A 21,268-nucleotide genomic window follows, 5' to 3' on the forward strand; every position below is an offset into this window, starting at 1 on the left:
CTTATAATTCGTCGCGATTTTTTTATTCCAGTTTAAATAAAAGAGAGATTTTTTATATTCATATTTTTACCCATTGTAATATTGTTACCTAATCGACTGGTAACATTCGCTCATTACCGAATTGCCGTAAATGGCTTTGAATTATCTCAGATCGTTTAAATTAATGCTGCGGCTACACGATAAATACAAATGGTAATTGTGGAATATGGTGGCTCATACTGCCACTAAAGAACAGAAATTGCATAAGTATGCGTTGTCTTTTGTTTATCATCTGTTGTGAATTTTTTAAGCCGATACCAAATCGGAAAGTGGTGAAATTTTGGATGAAAGATTTTGCCCGGAAGGACAAACAAACAGGATAGAAACGTAATCATAAAAACGGAATGAAAAGACGACTCACGGCAGTAACTGTTTGGCTTGCAGGTGACATCGCCGGGAGGGGCGGAAGGACCATGTTTCCCAGGTTGCTGGCGGCGCTGGCCGTCGTGGGGTTGGGGGCGGTCGCCCTGCCCACGGGTCGACACGAGCAGCCACTGCCCGGTGAAGTGGACTCCGACGAAACTCGAAGAGTTCTTGGATCAAGGTAACCTTCTCCTCCGTTTATTCTGCAATCAAAGAGACCGGAACTATGATAGCAGCCCTTGCTGAACCCATCAGACATTGATGTTGGGAGAATTTAACCAATATAGAAGCAAGGAGAAAGTATTCTACTTAAATCCAACCTAATCAGATACATGAAGCACCTTACCTATTCTTTGTTTCCAGAAGCAATCTCAACTTGGCCAAGAGAATTCTGTGCGGATCAAGTAATAATAATAATAAATTTATTGTTCTAGGACCTTGTCCTATGGAACATATCAAATTTTACAGTTAAGTCTCAGCGGTGAAGTATCCTCTTAAATAGAGATTTGCTATCAAAAAATAATTCCTCATACGTACTTCCCAAGGGTGATTTCTAAGAACTCATATGAGCTCAAATTACATTCATCGGTGAGAGACCGCATTAGATATTTTTCTCCGATTTGACTCGTCATGTGTACGCCGATTTCCCGAACTCAGTTCGATATTATGCATAATTCGATACTAGACAAGAAGTGAGTATTCAAACCTTCAACTCTTTTTCAGCGTGGTGACGTCCGTGTCCGTGATTATGGACCTGGGCCACGGCGGAACGGCACTGCTCTCTTCCGGTCAGCACGATGACAGCGTCGTCGGAGGCAGCCAGCAGTCGGAGGCGTTCGCCAACAGCGCGATGCCGACGCTCAAGCGGCCGGTCGGCAGTCCGCCCGCCCTCATGTCCCCCGACCGATACGAGTTCTACACCTTCGACGAGTCCGGCGAGCTCGTTCGCCGTCTCATGACGCTGGAGCAGATCCAGAGCCTGATAGCGGGCGGAGACGACGCCGATCGACTGGCAAACCCCAGCGTGGACGTGGACACAGCCAACACACAACCGTCGGCCGGCGGCGACCCGCAGAGGGAAGTGGTGGCCAACGTGCAGCAAGTGCTCAAGGAGGAACTGCAGAACTCCATGCATAGGAACGGGACGGAGCCCCTGCAGGGAGAGTTCGAGCCGGAAGCCGACGTGCAGGAGGTGCCTTCCGAGGAGGAGGAGGAGTTCCCTGCGTTGGTGCAAGAGGTGCCTGCGCCTCCGTCCTCTTCGCAGAGACCGGAGCAAGGCGATGCCTCGCAGCCCCTACCAGACGATTCTTTGGGCGATTCAGACGCGGCGTCCCTCGAAAACGAAGACTCGAGCTCATCACTCCCTTCAGGAGAAGGCGCTCAGATGTCGGAAGACGAGAGCTCGCAGCCGTCCGCGAACGACTCGAGTGACGGCGAGGAAAGTGCAGATTCTGGAGTATCAAGTGAATCAAGTGCCTCGCAAGACGACACTAAAACGAGCTCTGAAGAACACGGTGATCACGAGGATTCGTCAATCCACGATTCATCGACAGATGTCTCCCTTGAGGAAGTCACTACTCCTTCAGAGTTTGTGTCCGAAAAGTATGGAATTTATCACATAAGCGTGACTCATAAGCCTCCCTCCGTTATGGATGATTTTGAAGACTCTACGTCGGCCAATATGGAAGATAAGACAACTCTGAAGGCACAAACGGTGAATTTAGAAGAAGAATCAGCATCCACTGAATATATGGAAGTGCCATCTAAGAATGAAACTCAAGTGAAGGACCACGCCAGTTTCGGAGACACCTCGGGGCAGGACGAAGTAAGCGAAGATGTGACGGAGGAGTCAACAACTAGCCACGGTCATACGACCCCACCTCCAGACTCAACGGACGATGCTGAGCTAACGAACAAAAATCCTCCGGGAATCCATCACGACGAATCCATTTCCGGTCCGATTCCAGAAGTTGAGGTCATGCCCAATTACCCTGGTCAAGATGACGACACATCGGTAAGCGATCAAGACGGAAATTTCGGTGCCACAACACAAATGACCGGAGAACCCATCTACCATAATACACAATCTTCTGACCATCAACCAGATGAGATTCCGAATCACTCTCAGACAACTGAATTCCAGCCCCCGGAAGAAGCGGACCTGACACAGTTCTATAATGAAGGTAACCAGAACGTAAGCAACGCTTCTGACGAAAAGGAAGAGAATCCTATGACAGTGCCTGGTTTACCTGAATTATTTGAGCTGTTAGATAAAATAACTGATAATAAAGATCAGACTTTGATGAGTATTGCTGACTCTCTCAATGAAGAGGAAAGCTTAGAAACTACAACCACAGAACGAGAAAATCTGGCATACCAAGGTGAGGTGGAAGATAATAATCAATCAGAGATAGCAGAACCTTCAGCATCTCTTTTACCCCCTCTTATCGACGATGAGGACGTTTCCACCACAGTTCACACCGGAGAGGAGCAATATCAGTCAACTGAGGTTTCCATCATGAAAGATAAGGATACTCGACCATTAGAGGAGGATGAATACGACAGCGATGAAATTGCATCTCAATTTTCAAATTCGGAAGACAGCACGTCAAAGAAACCATTTGATACAACAGTGTCTCATTCAGCCCAAGAAGCAACTTCAGATGAAGATATAGAAAAGAATACCACACCTGCGCCAGACTCGATCGTTGAAGTCCTTTCACCAGAGACTTCAACGCATGTGCCTGTCACCTCTCAAAACGACATGGTCCCCACCGGCGAAGGAAGCGTGATGACAGATGAAGTGAATGGTAGTGCATCAAAGAAACCAGAGCACGGTGATCGTTTCACATCTATTTCTAGCTCTTCCACGGAATCCCTTACCCAATCAAATCCCGTAACTTACGAAATGACATCTACTGACTCCACCACGATGCCCTCAATGATAGTTGACGTCGTGACAGATAATGCAGCTGGAGAATCTCATGAGCATCAGGCAGATATTTCCCAACCAATCAAAGAAGATGAGCCCGTGGAAAGTGGCGACAGATACACCACAATCACGCCGGATGGAGGAGCATTGACGCTCAATATAGGCATTTCAGGAGGCACTGGAGACTCCATGGGTGTAGGTACTCACGAAGGAGAGAAAACCAGCGGAGAAGATGTCAATGAAGACAGCGACGGATCCTTGATCGAGGATACTGTCAACTCTGGAGCAGATGAGAGGTTTGAGAGCAGCACTTCAACGAATAGCGATGGAGAAGGCTACGAAGCAACTGCAACGACACGACGCAGTGAGTTAGAGGGGGAAAGTCACGCAGATGACGGTGCTGAAAGAGTAACGGACGTTGCTGGCAAAGATAAGTACGTGAGTGACTCGGTGACAACAGAAACAATAAATTTAGAAGTCAGCTCTGAAAAGACACCCGAGAATGTTGGATCTCTTGCCATCAAAGAGTCAGCGACTCATAAGACCACCGAAATTATGCCGGAGCATACGGCAGTCGGGACTTCCGAGCAGTCAACGAAGTCCACAGTGGACAAAACCGACGAAGATTACCTTCTGGGAGAGATGCACAAGGTGGCGGAGGAGCAGAGTGACCCCTTGCTCAGTCCATATGATGAGCAGACGGAGGAAATTAAGTCAGCGCTGAAAGACAAGCCGACGCCGGTAGCGAGCAATGATGACGAGAATGAAACTGCCGAGGGCACCACTGAGCCTACCTCGGATAACCAAGAGTCTGACCATTCCACGACGGAGGTCATTGCCGAGGCTGAAGGAGACGCACCGACGACGGCGTCATTCGCCCAGCAGGAAGTGGCCTCTTCGACACCAACACACCACGAGGAGGAAGTGAAGCCTATCGCATCCCAAGATGAGGATCCTTCAACGGATTCCGTGACGCAGATTGCAATCAGCCATTCCTCAGAAGAAAAACAACCATCGGAGGCGACCTCCGTGGATGCCACGACGTACCGTCCGGTGTACATACCCTTGGGAGGAGCCGTGTCTGACGGCTTGAGCGACGCTGCTCCATCCGTTTCCCCAGACGATCTGCCCGATCCCAACGGACTCTCTGGGCCTCTGCTGGGCTCGCAAACGAATAAACCCACGGCAGAGCCACCCACCTCTGTCAGCCCCGGCCTGGCGTCACACGTCCCACCCCTGATGCCCGCCTTCCCTCCAGCGCCCTCTGGAAATATGGGTCTGGAAGCCACTTCCTCCTCACTCGACCCAGACGTCAAACTGTTCGTGGACCTCTGCAACGATTTGGCCTTTTCCTTATATTCGCAAGTAAGTGCCTCGAAATAATTACAATTAGCCAAATGCCGTTTTGTTCATACATCCAGTTCATAAATGGATAAATTCATGCAAGATTTCTAACAAGAGGTCACGCAATTTGGAAGCTTTGTCACTAATCTCCCTTTATGATAAGTTTTTATGAACTTCTGCACGCCTAGTTTCAAGCAATGCCTGCCTGTATTTCTTGCAGATAGGGTTAGATACTTAGGGTATTTAATTTAACCTTACTCCATACAATTAGCTTGCTGATTATTCCACGTCGTTGAAATGTTTCCGTTCCGAAAGTTGGAAGAAAAATTGCTGAAATGAAGTGCAGTTAGGAGTTGTTGTAGGAATCAAATTCAGTAAGCATAAATCTCACCATTTCTTTCTACTGCTATGCGCTTAGTCCATTCTTTTCCACTTTTTATTTTAATGCACTTTTAACACATTAGATCGTCATTTTCTAAACTAAGTATTTAGCGTTGATATCTTGTTCGGACGCACTTCATGTTCCCTTGTATAATTCCTACGAAATGAGTCTACGAAGGTGTAAACTTGAGACTCACTGGGCATTTCCTTGGGTTGGGACAGGTGACCGGAGCCTCTCAGTCCATCCCCAACATCCGCGGCACCCACGGCAGCGGCGTGCAGACGCGTAGCCTCGTTCTCTCGCCGTTCGCCATCTCGTCGCTGCTGGCCATGGTGTTCCTGGGGGCTCGCGGCCCAACCTCCGAGCAGATGAACGACCTGCTGCACCTCGACGACGTCGTCACCTTCAACCCTCACCTCGTGCTGCAGAACGTCACCGAGTCGGTGATCACGAGCCCAGGCGTCTCCGCGGCCGCTTTCGTCAGGGAACTGTACAGCGACAAGGTGGGTCCACCCTTCGAGGGCCTTCTTTCACACCCCTTTCAACCTCCTCCTCCAATTCCGCCTAAAACCCTATAATAACATTGTATTCGCCTTCGATATTAAAAGTATATCAAATTCATATGAAAAATACAAAGTGCGAGGGGAAAACGAGACCCAAATGATTTCTTTTTTTACCATTTTTTATTAAGTTTCATCCGCCAAAAATTCATATTGTAATTAATATACATTTTCATACAGAAATTTTGTAGTTGAGAGTAAAATCCGCTTTCTCTCTTTAAATATTGAAATAAATATCTGGGACCTACCCCGCAAAATACGATGCAATACATATTTGAATAGTATAAATAGCTAAAGATACTATTTCTTTGCATGTCTTCTCTCACTGCCAACTATTTCATTCCATTTTGAGCACTTAAAATCCATGCAGTGTTTCCAGTGTGGAATTTCCTGTGATTTGATTGAGATGATCACGTTTGATTGAATGCGCCAAACCAAACGCGATTGCTGGGTGATATTCTCATCGTTGTCTCCCCCCCCCCTCCACAGAGCAAGGGCCACCTGCTGGAGTTCTACAAGCAGAGGGCCAAGGCGTTCTACGAGGGCCACGTGGAGGAAGTGGACTTTGCCGAGGTGAACGACGTCATCCGGCGCCGCACCAACCACCTGGTTCGCTGGCAGACGAGGGGCCGCGTGCCAGAGTACTTGCGCGGGTCGTCGCTGCGCCTCCGGCCGCCGCTCGCCGCGCTCTCCGCCAACTTCTTCGAGGTACGCAATCCGAAAGAATTATCGCCTTTAAGAGAACGGATTCGAAGAGTTCTCTCGTCATAACGAAGAGAACGATTTCAATGAAAGTAAGCGAGAGAGAGACGCAACAATAGATTTTCAATTGAGCCATTGGATTCGAAGTCAGCAGATGTTTGCGTAGTCTACGTTAACATACTTATCAGATTTATGTGGCAAAAACAATTTGTTTTCTACAAACAGTTAAGAATAGACCTTGCTTCCTTACGTAGGAAATGCAAGTTATCCGAACGAAAACTACGGTGATAGCAGCAGTAGCGGATTCAGAAAAAAGTCAAGGGGGGCGCAAAAGATAAATAGAACTAATTTTTTGTTTTATCCTAATAAAGAAATAATCAAGTCACGAGCAAATTTTAAGAAAGTTTGACTTAAACTGGTTAAACACATTTACAAGACAATGCATTGGCATGCCATCTTATGATATGAAAAAGTTACAATTTTAGTCCAGCAATGTTAGCCAATGCGGTCGGCCCCGCAAGGGGGGTCGCCCACCCCCTGAGCCCCTCCCCCCCTATGCGTATCCGCCACTGGGATACCAAGTGCTCAAATTTGGGAAAAGTAATCTCACTCGGACACTCATTTGACAAAATAATTAAGTAGGACAAATACTACGGAGCAGCGGATGGATTTTGTACAAGCATAATGCTCCAATGTAGATATAAAGCATCTCTCTTATGCTTTTTATTGCATTGAAATGGGTTGCTGCGTTCACTCGCTGGAGCTCCTCAAACGCGGATGCCTGGCTCGTTTTGTGTAGACAGTGGCATGTACTGGGTAGAGAGATATATTAGTCATATTCTTCTCAAAGTTGCTTTAGTTGTTGCTGTCATAACTTCCGAAAAACTTTACCTCCAGCCTTTTTTTCATGTCATTGTCATGTACATCTTATTTCCAAGAATTCTTAGGCCGTCCTCACTGTTATTCGCCAAGAATTGACGATTCTTTTATAATCTCTATGAAGTTGTCGTACCGGATTCCGATGGCGGAAACCAACGCATATCGAATTGTAAACATTTTTTGTGTCTAAGGTGACCGCTCAATTTTGACATTTATCCCATCGCTCGTGAAAACCGTTCAATTGCGACAGGGTCGATCTTCAGCGAGGTAGACGAGCAAAACACGATGGAATATTGCACAAACATGATGAGTGCGATACTGTTCCCAAGATATACTGCTGAGCCGTGTTGCCCTTGTATTCCGTGGAATGCGGGAGAAATGCCATCGTACATTGCGTCCGTGACGAGGAATAGAATGGAATGCTGTAAGAATACGAAGTAATACCAGAGGAATGCTGTTGCCATTCGTCTAATACTCGTGAAATAAAGTGAAAATGTAAAAGCTAATCCTAAAAAGGAGCGGGACTCCCATCCCAAGAGTACCACCTATCTTGATAATTGCAATGTCGAGAGAGCGTTGAAGAAGGACAGGCGAGGTGTCTTTCATTTCGCAGTATCTGCGGGATGCAAGGAAAATGCGAGTTGCGCGCAGGGCTTTTCGTTAGGGGTACGAATGTCAGCGGTGATTCCCGGCCAATGCACCCGTGCTCAATTCATGGACTCGACGGAAAGATGAGAAAGGAGACCTTTCGCGAATGTTGAGAGGATGCGCATAGTGAGTGATGAGAAAAGACTTCCCGAGGAAATTCGGTGAAATTCTGCAGAGATTGATTGGAAGAGCGGAGCACTTCCACATTTCCCACTGAAAAAGTAATCGTTTCCAATGAGCGTTTCTCTCTTCTTATAGCGTCATCCACACTCAAACCCTAGTCGATGCAACGTTCCCATTGCGGTTGAGCTTGCCGACAGCATTATTTCCAATACAGTTAATTGAAAAATTCATAACAAGAATAGTTATTTAATTTATTTGATTCAAGTAATTTTTTACATACAGCCTTGACGCCAATTTATAGTGCAACGAGTATTTTAGCGCTAGAATTCTTCAAGCGGGCACTAATGGCCAAAGAGACATTTTTCTGTGAAGTGTGTTCGGGTACTGTGTCCATGAGTGGTTTATACAATCACAAAGTCACCAATTATTTCGTTTAAAGTCAAGAATCTTGCAGTAAATATGCTTGTTCGTATCTAATTAACAATGATGGATTTAGCCTTGGCAAACACTCAGTAAATGAGAAGCAACTGTTTGAGCGTCAAATTCAAATTAGCGATTTACGAAATCGATGCGAGAAAAATGAATGGTGTGGTATAAATACAAAAAGGCATTACTTCTTTTTTCACATTTTTCTTCGTACCTGGAAATTATATTTCTTATTTTTTTCTAAATTTAATAATGCTAGGAGTGCTACTTTGGGGTAAAAGAGTATGTTTTTAGCAGTTAAGTGCGATGGAAATTATTCAGTATTTTTTTTGTCTCGAAATTTAAGGTATTGACGCGAAGCAATGTCCGTTGATCACGCTCCCTGCAATTATCAGGCATTGAAGATTGAAATGAAAAATTCCTTGGAAATTGAAATTTTTTCAACTAAAATCCTCCAACAACGACGTTAAAAATAATGACCAATAATCAATAATGTTTCTGAAACAATATCCTTACGTACAAAGTTTAAAAAAATATATTGCATAGAAGAAATTTATTGTACGAAGTACGCTTTCAAATCTCACGTTCGTAGTGATAAAAGTTATGAGAAAACTCACACATTATTATTTCAGTGCAATGCATAAAATTAATTCAGAGGTGAAATGATTCCACAATGGTTAATAAATTGTGCGCGGAAAATTAGCTTTAGTAATGCAAAGTGTGGGAAAGACCTCCACGGACTTCACCTCACCGATGTATTTTGCTCATTATCCTCTTAAGTGTTATGTAGAAATAACTGCAAAGAGTCTAAGAATTACTTTTTCAAGCGATTAAAATAGAAATTATGGTGATGTACACACAATTAAAAGTGTGAAGGAATTAGGTTATTGAAATTGTCATACGCTTTTTATCTTAGAAGCCCATAATAATTTTCTACCCAAAACTGAATGTTCATTACAAACGATACGTTAAATGCTGTAGGTCGCTTTGCCAGCCATTCCGAAGAGGAATACTCACAGAACATGGCATTTAATTATATATGTAATTATGAGATGAAGAGTGGTAAATAAATGCATTGACTGATTTATACAAAAACAATTCATTATTTATTCCATGTTTTTACAATGTCTGGAGAAGCTTTCTTTGTTTTAAATTTAGTTAATGGAGAAGCACAACCCTGCTGTAAAATAGTCAGTGTGACTGGTTTACTTGAAATTATTAAGCGAATTTAGCAAGTAAAAACGTTGGCTGAAATAATTTGGTTTAAGAATTAGTAACAATATGCCTTGAATATTGAATTTTTCTTCCTTTAATGGCGCATATTGCATAGCACTTTGGCGACGGAGTTATTTAGAAGGAACGTAAGGCTGTTGAAAACAATTCCATTATAATAATAACAGAAATACAGTTAAGTAATGTGAATTGGTGTATCGCGGGCGAACGTCGTTGAAAGTAAAAATGTAAGTCTGTATTCACAACAAAGTAAAGAATTTGTTTCGTTTAAGTGCATTGGAGATGGCTTACCAACAAATGTGAATGAAATCTTTCGTAAAAATATTGCAGCATAATTTCCATTTACTGTATCGATCATAACTTCGACTCTAATTATTCAATTCGTTTGATTTAACTTTTATCTCATTACGCGTATTAATTGTATTCTTCTCTATGACTTTCAGTCTCATACCTTGTACAAGAAAAGAGTTATTAGCCTATAAAACATATCCAAGGAAATTGGTATCGATATAACTTGCACATGATTCGATAAAGCTGTATGATCGTCTTTGAAAAATTGACCTTTTCGGTAATGGTTTTACCCTGAAAATTTCATTCATCTATCCTAAACTGTTACTGGTATGTGAAGTATCCTAAACTGTTACAGTAAGTAATTCAAGGCCGTATGCTCCAGAAAAAATGGCGACAATGATTTTTCACGTGCAGGATATTTTTCGGAATTTCATTTATGAATTAAGCAAGAAGGTTACGGGAAAAGCAGGGTAGATTGCGAGGGTACGAAGTACCCTCAACGGGCTTTCCTACACATTCAAAATATTCATAGGCCAAAGTCTCTAGGCTGAAATCCGGAATTTAAAAAATGGCCTATCTCGACAATGGAAAATAGAATATCGTTTATTCCTCCGAATCGGTTCAACGTATTTAAAATATATTTAAAAAGCAAACAAAAAAGGTATCTTGCGTTTTAAGGAATTTGTCCTAAAATTATTGCAAGTTTGACAAAAAAATCCAAAGTTAGTCCCACAATGAAAGCATTGGAAATTTTCAGAAAATCATAAAATATACTAAATAATTCTATCAAATACAAAAAAATATCGCAATGAAAACCAGACCGAAAAATAAACCAAAAATTTAGTTTGCGTCGAGGGAATTTCATATTCCTGAGACATTTATAAATAACTGATAATAGCGAAAACGTTTTGGTCCCATTAGGCTCCCATGTTAATTCAAGTCGATATATTTCGAAAACTACTATTCGACTTTTTCGAGTTTTCAAATTTTTCCTCCCGATGATTTTTTTTTTACTTTTACGGCCCATAAGCTAAATACCCACACCTATCACGGTTCGGGCTGCGAATTTGTATCAATCAGTCAATATGTCAACGAGATTGACATTCCATATAGCACCAACATGAATTAGATACAATTCAATAAAAATATAAAAAATAACAAAGAATTAACCAGTAGGTAAAGTATAACATTGAAGAGGGTAGTTTCCTTCATCAAAGAAAACGAAATGCATTGATTGCGATCCCTAACCCACCATTAGTGCATTCATAATATACAAATTACATATTTGGTTTTATAAATCCCAGTTTAGACGAATGGCAATGGTCAATATTAACCTCATTTGAAAATGGCCAGATTGGCGCCCATGCGATGCCACTCCACGTGACGTCACAGGGGCCTAGTTTCTAGACGAGTAGATAAGAGTTTCACATTGTCTGAGATTACCAATACATGAATGAGGCACAGAGCTCAGGGAAACATCTCTTAATAATCACTTATTAAAATTACCTTAGTTCGGAAAGTTTCCTTCGTTTGATAGGGGAATAATAATCCATATTTAAGCCAAGCGCTACCTGCTAGCAGGGTACTCTGCTACCTGCTAGCAGCCTGCGTCGTATCAGCGCTCAAGCCTCGCCTCAAGGTCACCTCACAGGGTGGCAACGGGAAACAGAAATACGTCACACGGACTTTTCCCATCATTCCAACTTAGCCGTCGCGTTTTCGTGCGCTTGAAAATTTTCACATTTCGTTTAATCGCGAAAAATAGATATCATCATTCGAAAATCTAGGAGCGTGAAATGCGCACTCCAGGAGTAATAATCTTTCGATTTAGGCAATAGCGCCCTATCCGTCCTCGAGGAGTGCTTTGCCTCGGTTCTCCGTGTCCGCTCGCTTGGTGATGTGATCTTATTTGGGGACTTCAATCTATCTATTCAGTGGACATCCCGCACCGATGGTCGCACCGCCACCCCCGCTGATGACTTTTTCATTCATCATTTTATCCATGGGCTAGGGCTTGAGCAGTGCAACTCCTCTCCCACCAGAAATCTGGCAACACTGGACCTAGTGCTATCGTCCTTCCAACTTCCCTCAATTACTGTTGGGAGAAACATTTTTACATCTGACCACGAGTCGCTCGAGTGCTCCCTTGTTCTCCCCCTCCCCCGACTGTCGCATTCATCCCAGCCCCCCAGGGTCCTCAGAGCATGGAACAAAGCCGCTTGGCCAGAGCTTAACCATGCACTTTCACTTCTTCCTTGGGCCCTCTTGGAGGGAGGGTCTCCCGAAGACGGCACGGAAGTCTTTTATGACCTACTCCATGCTGCCATTGAGGATTTCGTCCCAGTTCGCCGTCTATCCAAAAAAAGACCCATCTGGCAGTCCCCGGAGACAACACTTACCCTGAGAAATAAACTCAAGGCTTGGAAGCATTGGAAAAAACACCCCAGCCCCCTGTCCCGCGCCTTGTTCGTTACGCTACGGCGCCATGCTAGCTTCCTCATTCGCCGAGACTACAAAACCCACATACAGGACATTTCTGTCGGAATTCGCGACAATCCGAAGCGATTCTGGACGCTCATTAATGCCAAAAGAAAGTCACACAGAATCCCTGCCTCTGTGTCCTGCAATGGAAATATTTCTAATAGTGATGAACGCCCGGAGGTGTTCAATGAGTATTTTTGTGCAAACTTTAACTCTGCCACTCCAACACTCCCTCTCCCGAAGCTTCAACCCGTATGCCACCAGTCCCTTTCATCCATCTCCACCGATCCTAAAGAAGTTCTGTCCTTTCTAACGGCTCTGCCCTCCTCGAAGGCCACCGGGTCCGACAATATCGGCTCCCTCTTTCTCTCTCGCACCGCTAATACCCTTTGCATCCCTATATCCATCCTCTTCAATAGGTTCTTCTCCGTTGGCGCGTTCCCTGAACAATGGAAGAGCGCAAATGTCACACCAATTTTAAAATCTGGCCCCAAAGGAATCGTGGAAAATTATCGTCCGATTTCCATTCTCCCTGTTCTGTCCATTATTTTTGAGAGAATCATACATAGCCGTCTTCTTCACTTCTCCCTCCCCTACATTTCTCCCCATCAGCATGGTTTCCTTCCCGGCGGGTCGTGTCTCTCTAACCTTGCGGTACTGCACCACCATATTACCAAATCTTTCGAGTCTAACTCACAGCTCGATGTTTGCTACGTAGATTTCTCCAAAGCTTTCGACACCGTTAACCACACATTACTAATACATAAACTTAAACACCGTTACAATATACATTCGAAGTTTCTATCTCTGATCAACAGCTTCCTCAGCTCACGTTACCAACGGGTATTGATTGACGGCATCTCATCCTCTTACTTACGAGTTAAATCTGGTGTACCGCAGGGAAGCGTCCTCGGTCCCCTCCTATTCGCACTCTTCATTGACGATATTACGGATGGTATCAGCCCTTTTGGCTGCAATGTTCTGTTGTACGCGGACGATTGCAAGATTTTTAAAAGAGTGGATCGCCCCACCGACTCACATTCCCTTCAATCGGCACTCAATTTTATCACCGATTGGTGCTCGACTTGGCTGATGCGGGTCAACCCCTCCAAATCGGTGATGATGACATTCACGTTGAAAAACAATCCCCTGAAGCACTCCTACTGCCTTTTAAATAAGCCTATCCCCCTTGTAACCTCCCACTGCGACCTAGGTGTGATTTTTGACGATAAATTAAAATTTCATGATCATATTTCGCTGATCGTGAGGAGAGCAATGGCCATTGTTGGTATGCTTTATAGACTAACAGACCTTCACGACCCTACCGCATTAAGAACAGTTTTTTTCGGTTGTATTCTCCCCATACTTGAATACTGCTCACCAGTCTGGTCTACCGCCTGCCCCACTACTCTAAGCTTGCTCAACCGTCCTTTAAACTTCTTTCTTGCAGTAGTCCGCCATCGAATCCCCACACTCAGATATTACGCCCGTGACGCTATCCTTTCCTCCCTCAGGATACCTAACATAACAAGCCGCCGTTTCTTATCAGATCTCATGTTTCTACATAAAGTCTTTAGTGGTTCTCTACGGACAAACGAAATTCTCCCTCTTTTCCGATTTCATATTCCTCCTCGCCCCTTACGAAATAACTCTCTGCTTCACATTCCGCGATTCCGTCTCTCCATCTCTCAACGCTCTCTGTTCTTCCGAATCCCCTCCTTGTTTAACTCCATCGCTTCGAAAATCCCTTCCCTGGACCTATTTTCCTCTGCTACTAGTTACAAAGCCACCTTAAAATACCATCTCAATAATTCACCATTGTCTAATCAATAGTGCCCCTTCTCACGTTTAAAAATTTTGTTTACTGTTACTTTTCATTTACTGTGCTATTGTTTGTTATCTTTTATATATTATTTATTTAGGAACAGCCAATGTAAAGGCCTTTGTGCCGTTTTTGGTGATGAAATAAATAAATAAATAAATAAATAAAATAGGAAATCACCCTATTGGCAGACAGATGGGACAGAGCTTGTGCAGTGAATTTCTTGAGTTAAAAGTGAAAAGAGTCGATGGAAAAAGAGTGCGAATTTAGAAGGGAGGATTTAGAGGCGATATACTTAAAGGTGAGCGCTTGTTCAGGGAGAGAGATTCTGGGAATAAGAAGGTGGAGTAGGAAGAGCAAAAGAGTCGGTATTCTGAAATTCAAGAGAAAGAGGAGTTCAGGGCAGTCAGAAGTCGAGTTTAGGGTATTGTGTAGAAATTTTAAGCCCGTTTTAAGTCTGACATTCTGCAGATTAGACAAATAGACTGCAGAATATACTCAAAGAGAAGACAATACAGCATCAGAGGACATATTGCGTAAGTGAGGGATTCTATGCCTAACTATTTTGGCAAAGAAGTGGGGGATCCAATCACGGGATTTTAGGTTATTCGGGGCTGACTAGTTATCTAAGTTCCAACGGCACTTTCACAAATTTCCATTCCAACTGAATATTACCTACGCGTCTCCAACAGCGAACTTGCAATCACGAGACACAGGCATTGATTGCATTGCAATTCCTCCACCACTGGTCTTAAAAGCACGAGGACCACCTTCGAAGGACCACCTCTTGATCGGAGGATATACGGTTCAAGGTTTTCAATTCAGTCGGAATTCACATTCACCGTGAAAACTGACGTGATGAGAGGAGCGGAAGCAAGTCGTTCTCCGAATCGTCGGCGGATGGAAATGAAGCCAATGAACAACGTGGTGGAGAGCCCCGGAGAAATTCCAAAACTTGATCAGAGTCATTTTCCGTCGCTCGAATCAATACTATGATCTCAACTTTTGCATGGCGTAATGAATTCGCAGTTGAATTCATAGAGGCGTACTTCAATGCAGGGATGATGACCTTGTTAGGGGGTGTGGGGGTGAGCATCTGCAAAGGGCCGCAAAGAAATCTCTCTCTCATGTACACGTGTGAAGGGGCGTGGGTGCGCTATAAAGCCGAGTCCCGTTGCGGAATGAATTCGATGAGTCATGGCGGTCGCCAACATTTCTCTCGCCGAGGCACTGTGCGCTGACATCCACCAAAAAATACGAGGAGAATATTATGAAATGACGCTGTTGGAGTTAAGTGGCTCAAAAACATCCACATGACTCAAAAATGCGGGCAATCAATGAAGGCGATATGTATATTTCCATGTAAATTCGCCATTGTCTACTGACAGGCGTGAAGTGGCGCCGACTCCATGGGGCCTGAGGGGGCCCGAGCCCCCTCAAAAACTCGTTATGGGGGAGAGGAAAAAATGTGTAAGGCTTGTCAATTTTCCCTGGAGTGTCCATATATCGAGATGCGAGTTATCAGGGTCCTAATTTTGATCGTATGACTCTTCTAAAATGCTTTAAAAACTTAAAACTCACTACGCACATTTCACCAAAAAACGAGCAGTTCCATCCATCACCTTAGCCCACCGTTTTTGCCACAATGTTGCCTAACTTCCAAAAGTCAGGGGGCACACCCTTGCGTCTAGCCCATGAATGTTACAATCCATTAGCTTCCCCTGCATCGCTGGTTCAACAATATTTGATCCTCTGAGACGACTAATATGCTATTCTGCTTGGTTCCCCATGAAGCCATCCGTAGCCTAGCGCAGTGGCGCAGCGAGGGGGGGGCTTTGGGGGATAATAACCCTCCAAGAGCTCATAGAAATTTTCAAGTTTAATCCATTTTACTTAATTGGATTGATATTACTAATAGAATAGTGTAAGGATTAATAAAATATCCCTCAGAAAGCCGTAAAACTCCCCCCCCCCCCCTCCCCCCCGCCTTAATTCCTAGCTGCGCCCCTGGCCCAGCGGACTCATTTTCCCAAACAACAGAAATTAGGGAGTAGCAAGTAGTAATGGTAGAAAGGTATCTCAGTGGGAAAAGTACCATTGGACTGGCATTTCACGCGCTTTGCGCAGTCTAAATGAAAGCAAGGGCGTACCCAGGATCATAACTAGGGTGGGGGGGGGCAAGCCATGGTCTAGGGGGTAGGGGGTAAGTCATGAGATTTATGAGATTATTTCCTTGAAAAAATAGTTTTATTTTAGTTACGTATCTTATCCTAATATGAATCATATTTCGTGGGTTTAAAGAAATTTTAAAAAATACTTTCGTTTCAATTCAGTACCTACTTATTTTGCTTAGAGACTTTGTGATTTTTGCTTCTAGGGGGGGCGGCAGCTGCCCCCACAACCCCTCGCTGGGTACGCCCATGAATGAAAGTGCTAAACATCTCCTGCCAGTAGCCATGAGCGTGCAATTAGTGCCCTATTCACCTTGTGCTTTGGATTGCAGGCCGACTGTCAGAGGGCGTCCAGCGTAGACACCGACGGTGAGATGTACTTCGAGGTTCCTGCGATGGGTCGCCGTCGGCGTCGCCTGGTGCCCGTGCCGGCCGTGGTGTGGCGTGGAGTGTTCCTCGCGGGGTTCGATCCCGGGCTGGACGCCACGGCGCTCGAGCTGCGTCACGGCGGCGGCGAGGTCAGCACTGTGCTGGTGCTTCCGGGCAGACACGGCCATTCCGTGCCGGACGAGCCGAGCGGCGGGCTGTCCCGGCTGGAGGCGTGGCTGTCGAAAGGGGGGAAGGCGTCGTGGTCGTCCCTGCTGCGCAGCGCCGTCCCGCGCGGGCCCATCGAGGTGCAGCTGCCGCGCTTCGCCCACCGCTCCGTGCTCAACGTGACGGGCGCCCTCACCCGGATGGGGCTGGCGGACCTCTTCACTGGAGGCAAAGCGGACCTAAGGTAAGCACAGTTGGGAAGAAGCAAGTACAACGATTGAAATCAATATCGGTGAAGAGTTACTTCTCTGAAAAAAGTAGCTGATTAATGTTAGAATCTTTTATTCCTCCCCTTTTCATATTCCTACCGATTGGGTAAAAAGAAAAAATTTTGATGATCCGCCCAGTACTTAGTCTCTGCATGGTAAAGTGCTTTTTTCAATTTGGGATTACGTTCTGAAATTTTCACGGTCACTCCATTTGACCCTGCTGAGGAGTGGATACAGAAAAAACTCAAGGGGGTGGGGGGTGCAAAATATATCTTGAGTTGTCTTTACTTTTATGGTAATAAAAAATGATCAAGTCACGGGCAGAGTATAAAAAAAAATTATTTAAAGTGATTACACACATTTAAAAGACAATGCCATCTTATGATATAAAAAAGTTACAATTGTGGCTCTGCAATGTTCGGCTATGCGGGCAGCCCTGCAAGGGGGGGGGGGGGGGGTCGCCCCCCATATGTATCCTCCACTGCTTAACACTTAAATTGAGCTCCTTCCCCTCGTTAAGATCCACTGCTTTGTTGTGACCAGTTTTTCTCACGTTCAACATTCTCATATGTTTAAAGTATACCGGGACTGGCCACGGTGATAACTTATATGGGAGTCACCCGCAATGCACCATCATGCGAAAGATCCACAAAGAAATATTTTTCTTTTGGATCTTTCACACAATTTGTGCATTGCAGGTGACTCCCGTATAAGTAATCACCGCGGCCAGTCCCGGTATACTTTAAACTAGTCAAGAGCAAACACCTCTTTGTGATCTATGTCCGGGCCTGCTCTCCGGCTGTGGCACCGTGCGCACGATTTGGACTGCTCGTGGCATCATATGCCCAGCAGGCCAGCAACACCTTGTCCGGTAGTGTCCACAAATATCCACTGGGAAGAATGACGCCTCGGTAGCTTAACTGGCTAAAGCACTGGACTGGAAATCGGGGGATCTGGGTTCGAATCCCGGTCAAGGCGGATGATTTTTGATTTTTCTCTGTGGATCTTTCACACGATTCTGATATGCATAACACGATGTCACCAAAGAGGCTTTCCAGCCATCTCAGACAATGGGCAAATGAAATCAATCGATTCAGCAATTAACTTTGTGAAAATCCATGTTGAAATGAAAAATATACAACCTTGGTGACTTTTCACTGGAAATCAAAAATGGAAATCCTGATGTATCTTTAAATAATTGTGTCAGTCTGGGTTGTCACTTTCTTGGGAACCACGGAAAGTGAGAAATAAACCCAATCAAAGAATCAGGGTGCTTCTGGAAATACAGGGAAACCCATGGGTGATCACGGTGTCCAATTCATGGAAATCCATGGAAAACCAAGTATAAAAGATGTCGGAAGAAAAAAGGATTTTTTTTACGGTAGGTATCCATGGAAATCTGTAATATTTGGTTTCCTTGGGGAAGTTAATATTATATCAGAAAGGAAAGACAGTGGCAGGATCCACAATTTATTAATTACAACGACTGGTTTCAATTACATAGTATCATCATCAGGTACTTTTAATAGAATTATTTCCACATACATATATAGCAGTCAAGAGGGATGATGTGATACTATGTAATCAAAACCGGTCGCAGTAATTAATAAAATGTGGAACCAGCCATTGTCTTGTCATTGCCTGACATTGTCTTTCCTTTCTGATAGATCATGAAGGTGTTACATCATGTTTCGCCTGACACGATTGAAGTTAATATTTTCATCCATAAAGCGTAAAGCTGTGAACAGAGTCTGGCTGGTCCAGTGCAGATATATGCTCCTACTTCTTGCTCCATATATCTCTGATTTAACCCACAAGAGCTCACTATTATTCATCCGATTTTTAAGAACAAGGGTGTTCATCCTAAAGTTGCAATCTCCAAAGCTGCTGACAGAAATTTTCTCACAGCATAAATATGAATGGTTAACAAACACCCTCTGTAGCAAAGTTTACCTATTTGTTTGCATATTATTCCAAGCAGATGCTGGGAAATTCAATCAGCTTCCAATTATTTTTTTTAATATCTTACTACTGACAATTTTGTCGTGATTATTCAGGGGGCTGGATGGGAGCATTGGAGGCACTCTCCACTTGTCTGACGCCATCCAGATGACCGCCTTTGGCGTGTGCGCTGAGGACGGCAATTCCAGAAGGCACCTGGAGACATACCCATCTGCACAGAGGACAGGCAGATCAGAAGGCAGTGAAGAGGTGGAGGAGGAGTATGCTTCGTCTGCGGAAGCTCAGCAAGCGACGGAGGAAATGCCAACGGAAAGGACGACGGAAGCAGTGGCCGACAGCACCACAGACAGAGAGAGGTAATGTATTGATGAAGTATAACTACGCTTATATTTAGTAAACACCATAAAACTCTTCTTCATGAAATATCCTGCGGTAATCACTTGAAAATAACACAAAGTGGCCTTTTCCACCATTTAGTGCCCAAAAGCCTGATGACTAACACATTAGGCAAATGAATGGCATTGGAAATTGTTGTTAGTGAACCATTCTGGCTTCATAATGGTACTAGCACATCCCTGGTTTCTGCATTGAATAGTTTTTCTCTGTTAGTAATTAATGGTCACTCCCCTGGGCAGGACATTTCATTTGTGAGACTGTCTCTTTTATCGGCCATTTGAGTGGTAGTTCCAGACTCCACACATGTACCTATTACTTTCCTGCAGCTTCACAGGCAACAGAGAAGTCCTATTCTCACCATGTCCTTATTCCTGTTATTATTTTGCCCAGTTCTCCCCTTTGCAGTCCAACCTTTACTATTTTTTTTCTGCCATTCGGGGCAGTCTTCTGAAAAATGACCAAACGGGTGGCACTTCCAACACTTCCACAACGGCTCCTTTTTCTTCCTTTCACGCCATTGGTTGAAAAATAAATGTGATTTGTTGTGGGGCATCGGTCCGTCACACCCCCCTCAAAGGTTCTCCTGAATGAGTTTCAACTTCACCTGTTGGCTCAAAATTTTCACTGCCGAATTTTTGAGAGCCATTATCATTCGGCTGAATTGCCATGGAAGACTACTTAACTTTATCACTGCTAAAAACGTGTCTTCTAGGGATGCACCAAAATCTGAGAGTTGCTAAGCCACTGAAATAGCTTTCATTACATATTCCTCCTGCTGAGAAAACCATCCAATTTCAGGCTGAAAAGCATTCAAAGAAGCTCAATCCGCCTCGTCAAACCCCTGCCCCTGCAAGCACTCACCTAGTTCTGCAATGCCTCACTCACTAAGAAATCATGCCTGACATAATGTCCATACACAACTAATTAGTCATAATAATAAAACGTTATTGTACTTTTCCACACGATTTAATTAATACGACCGGTTTCGTCGCAGAGGTGACATCATCAGGTACAGAAACCGTTATAATAACAGTTATTTTGTTCTTGTTTATCTGGTTGCTATTACGTTGGTAGGGGAGGGTTGTGTTGGGGTTGGAGCGTCACTCAGCTTCAGGGGAATCTCCAAGAGCGGGGAATAGTTTACAAAAATATTTTCATTTACTAAAATTCCATTTTTTATATGCTTCCTTATCTCCAACTCCTCCAAGCAGTCCATCCTTCTTCCCTTTCCCTCAAGGTGGAGAATTCACTAACATTCCAATTTCCGAGGCTGTTAAAATAGCAGAAGAAACACTGAGGAAAGCCGGAGCCGATCCACCCTTCCTCGACGATTTTGTGAAATTGCTGACATTGTGTGTGGAAGAGAATTATTTTAAATTTAATAACAAATTCTACAGACAGAAAGAAGGTTTGGCAATGGGGTCTCCGCTATCGCCGCTTTTAGTGGAACTATATATGGACATGTTTGAAGAAAAACTTTTCAGTGAAGATTCAGTGAACACCAATTTTATCCATTGCTGGTACAGGTACGTTGATGATGTGTTTGCCATATGGACTGGTACTATGAGGCAACTGGACATATTTTTGAATAAACTGAATACACAAGCCAAAAACATAAAGTTCTCATGTGAAAAGGGATCCAACCATAGTATCAACTTTCTCGATATCACTATTTCAACCTCGGAAAAAGGCTACGACTTCAAAATCTACA

The 21,268-nt window shown here is 44.1% G+C and overlaps 1 protein-coding gene across 1 annotated transcript in view; it reads left to right on the forward strand.

The window, feature by feature from the left end:
- The window catches only part of LOC124156608, a 113,677-nt gene that overhangs the window by 87,828 nt on the left and 4,581 nt on the right, over positions 1-21,268 (forward strand). The window contains exons 3-8 of the mRNA XM_046531253.1: positions 424-583; positions 1,126-4,699; positions 5,282-5,563; positions 6,110-6,328; positions 16,729-17,174; positions 19,257-19,517. Coding sequence (XP_046387209.1) covers positions 453-583; positions 1,126-4,699; positions 5,282-5,563; positions 6,110-6,328; positions 16,729-17,174; positions 19,257-19,517 — 4,913 coding nt within the window. The 5' untranslated portion in view covers positions 424-452. The remainder of the gene's footprint in view (positions 1-423; positions 584-1,125; positions 4,700-5,281; positions 5,564-6,109; positions 6,329-16,728; positions 17,175-19,256; positions 19,518-21,268) is intronic.

The sequence above is a fragment of the Ischnura elegans genome, chromosome 3, assembly GCF_921293095.1.
Source record: "Ischnura elegans chromosome 3, ioIscEleg1.1, whole genome shotgun sequence".
Classification (NCBI taxonomy): Eukaryota; Metazoa; Arthropoda; class Insecta; order Odonata; family Coenagrionidae; genus Ischnura; species Ischnura elegans.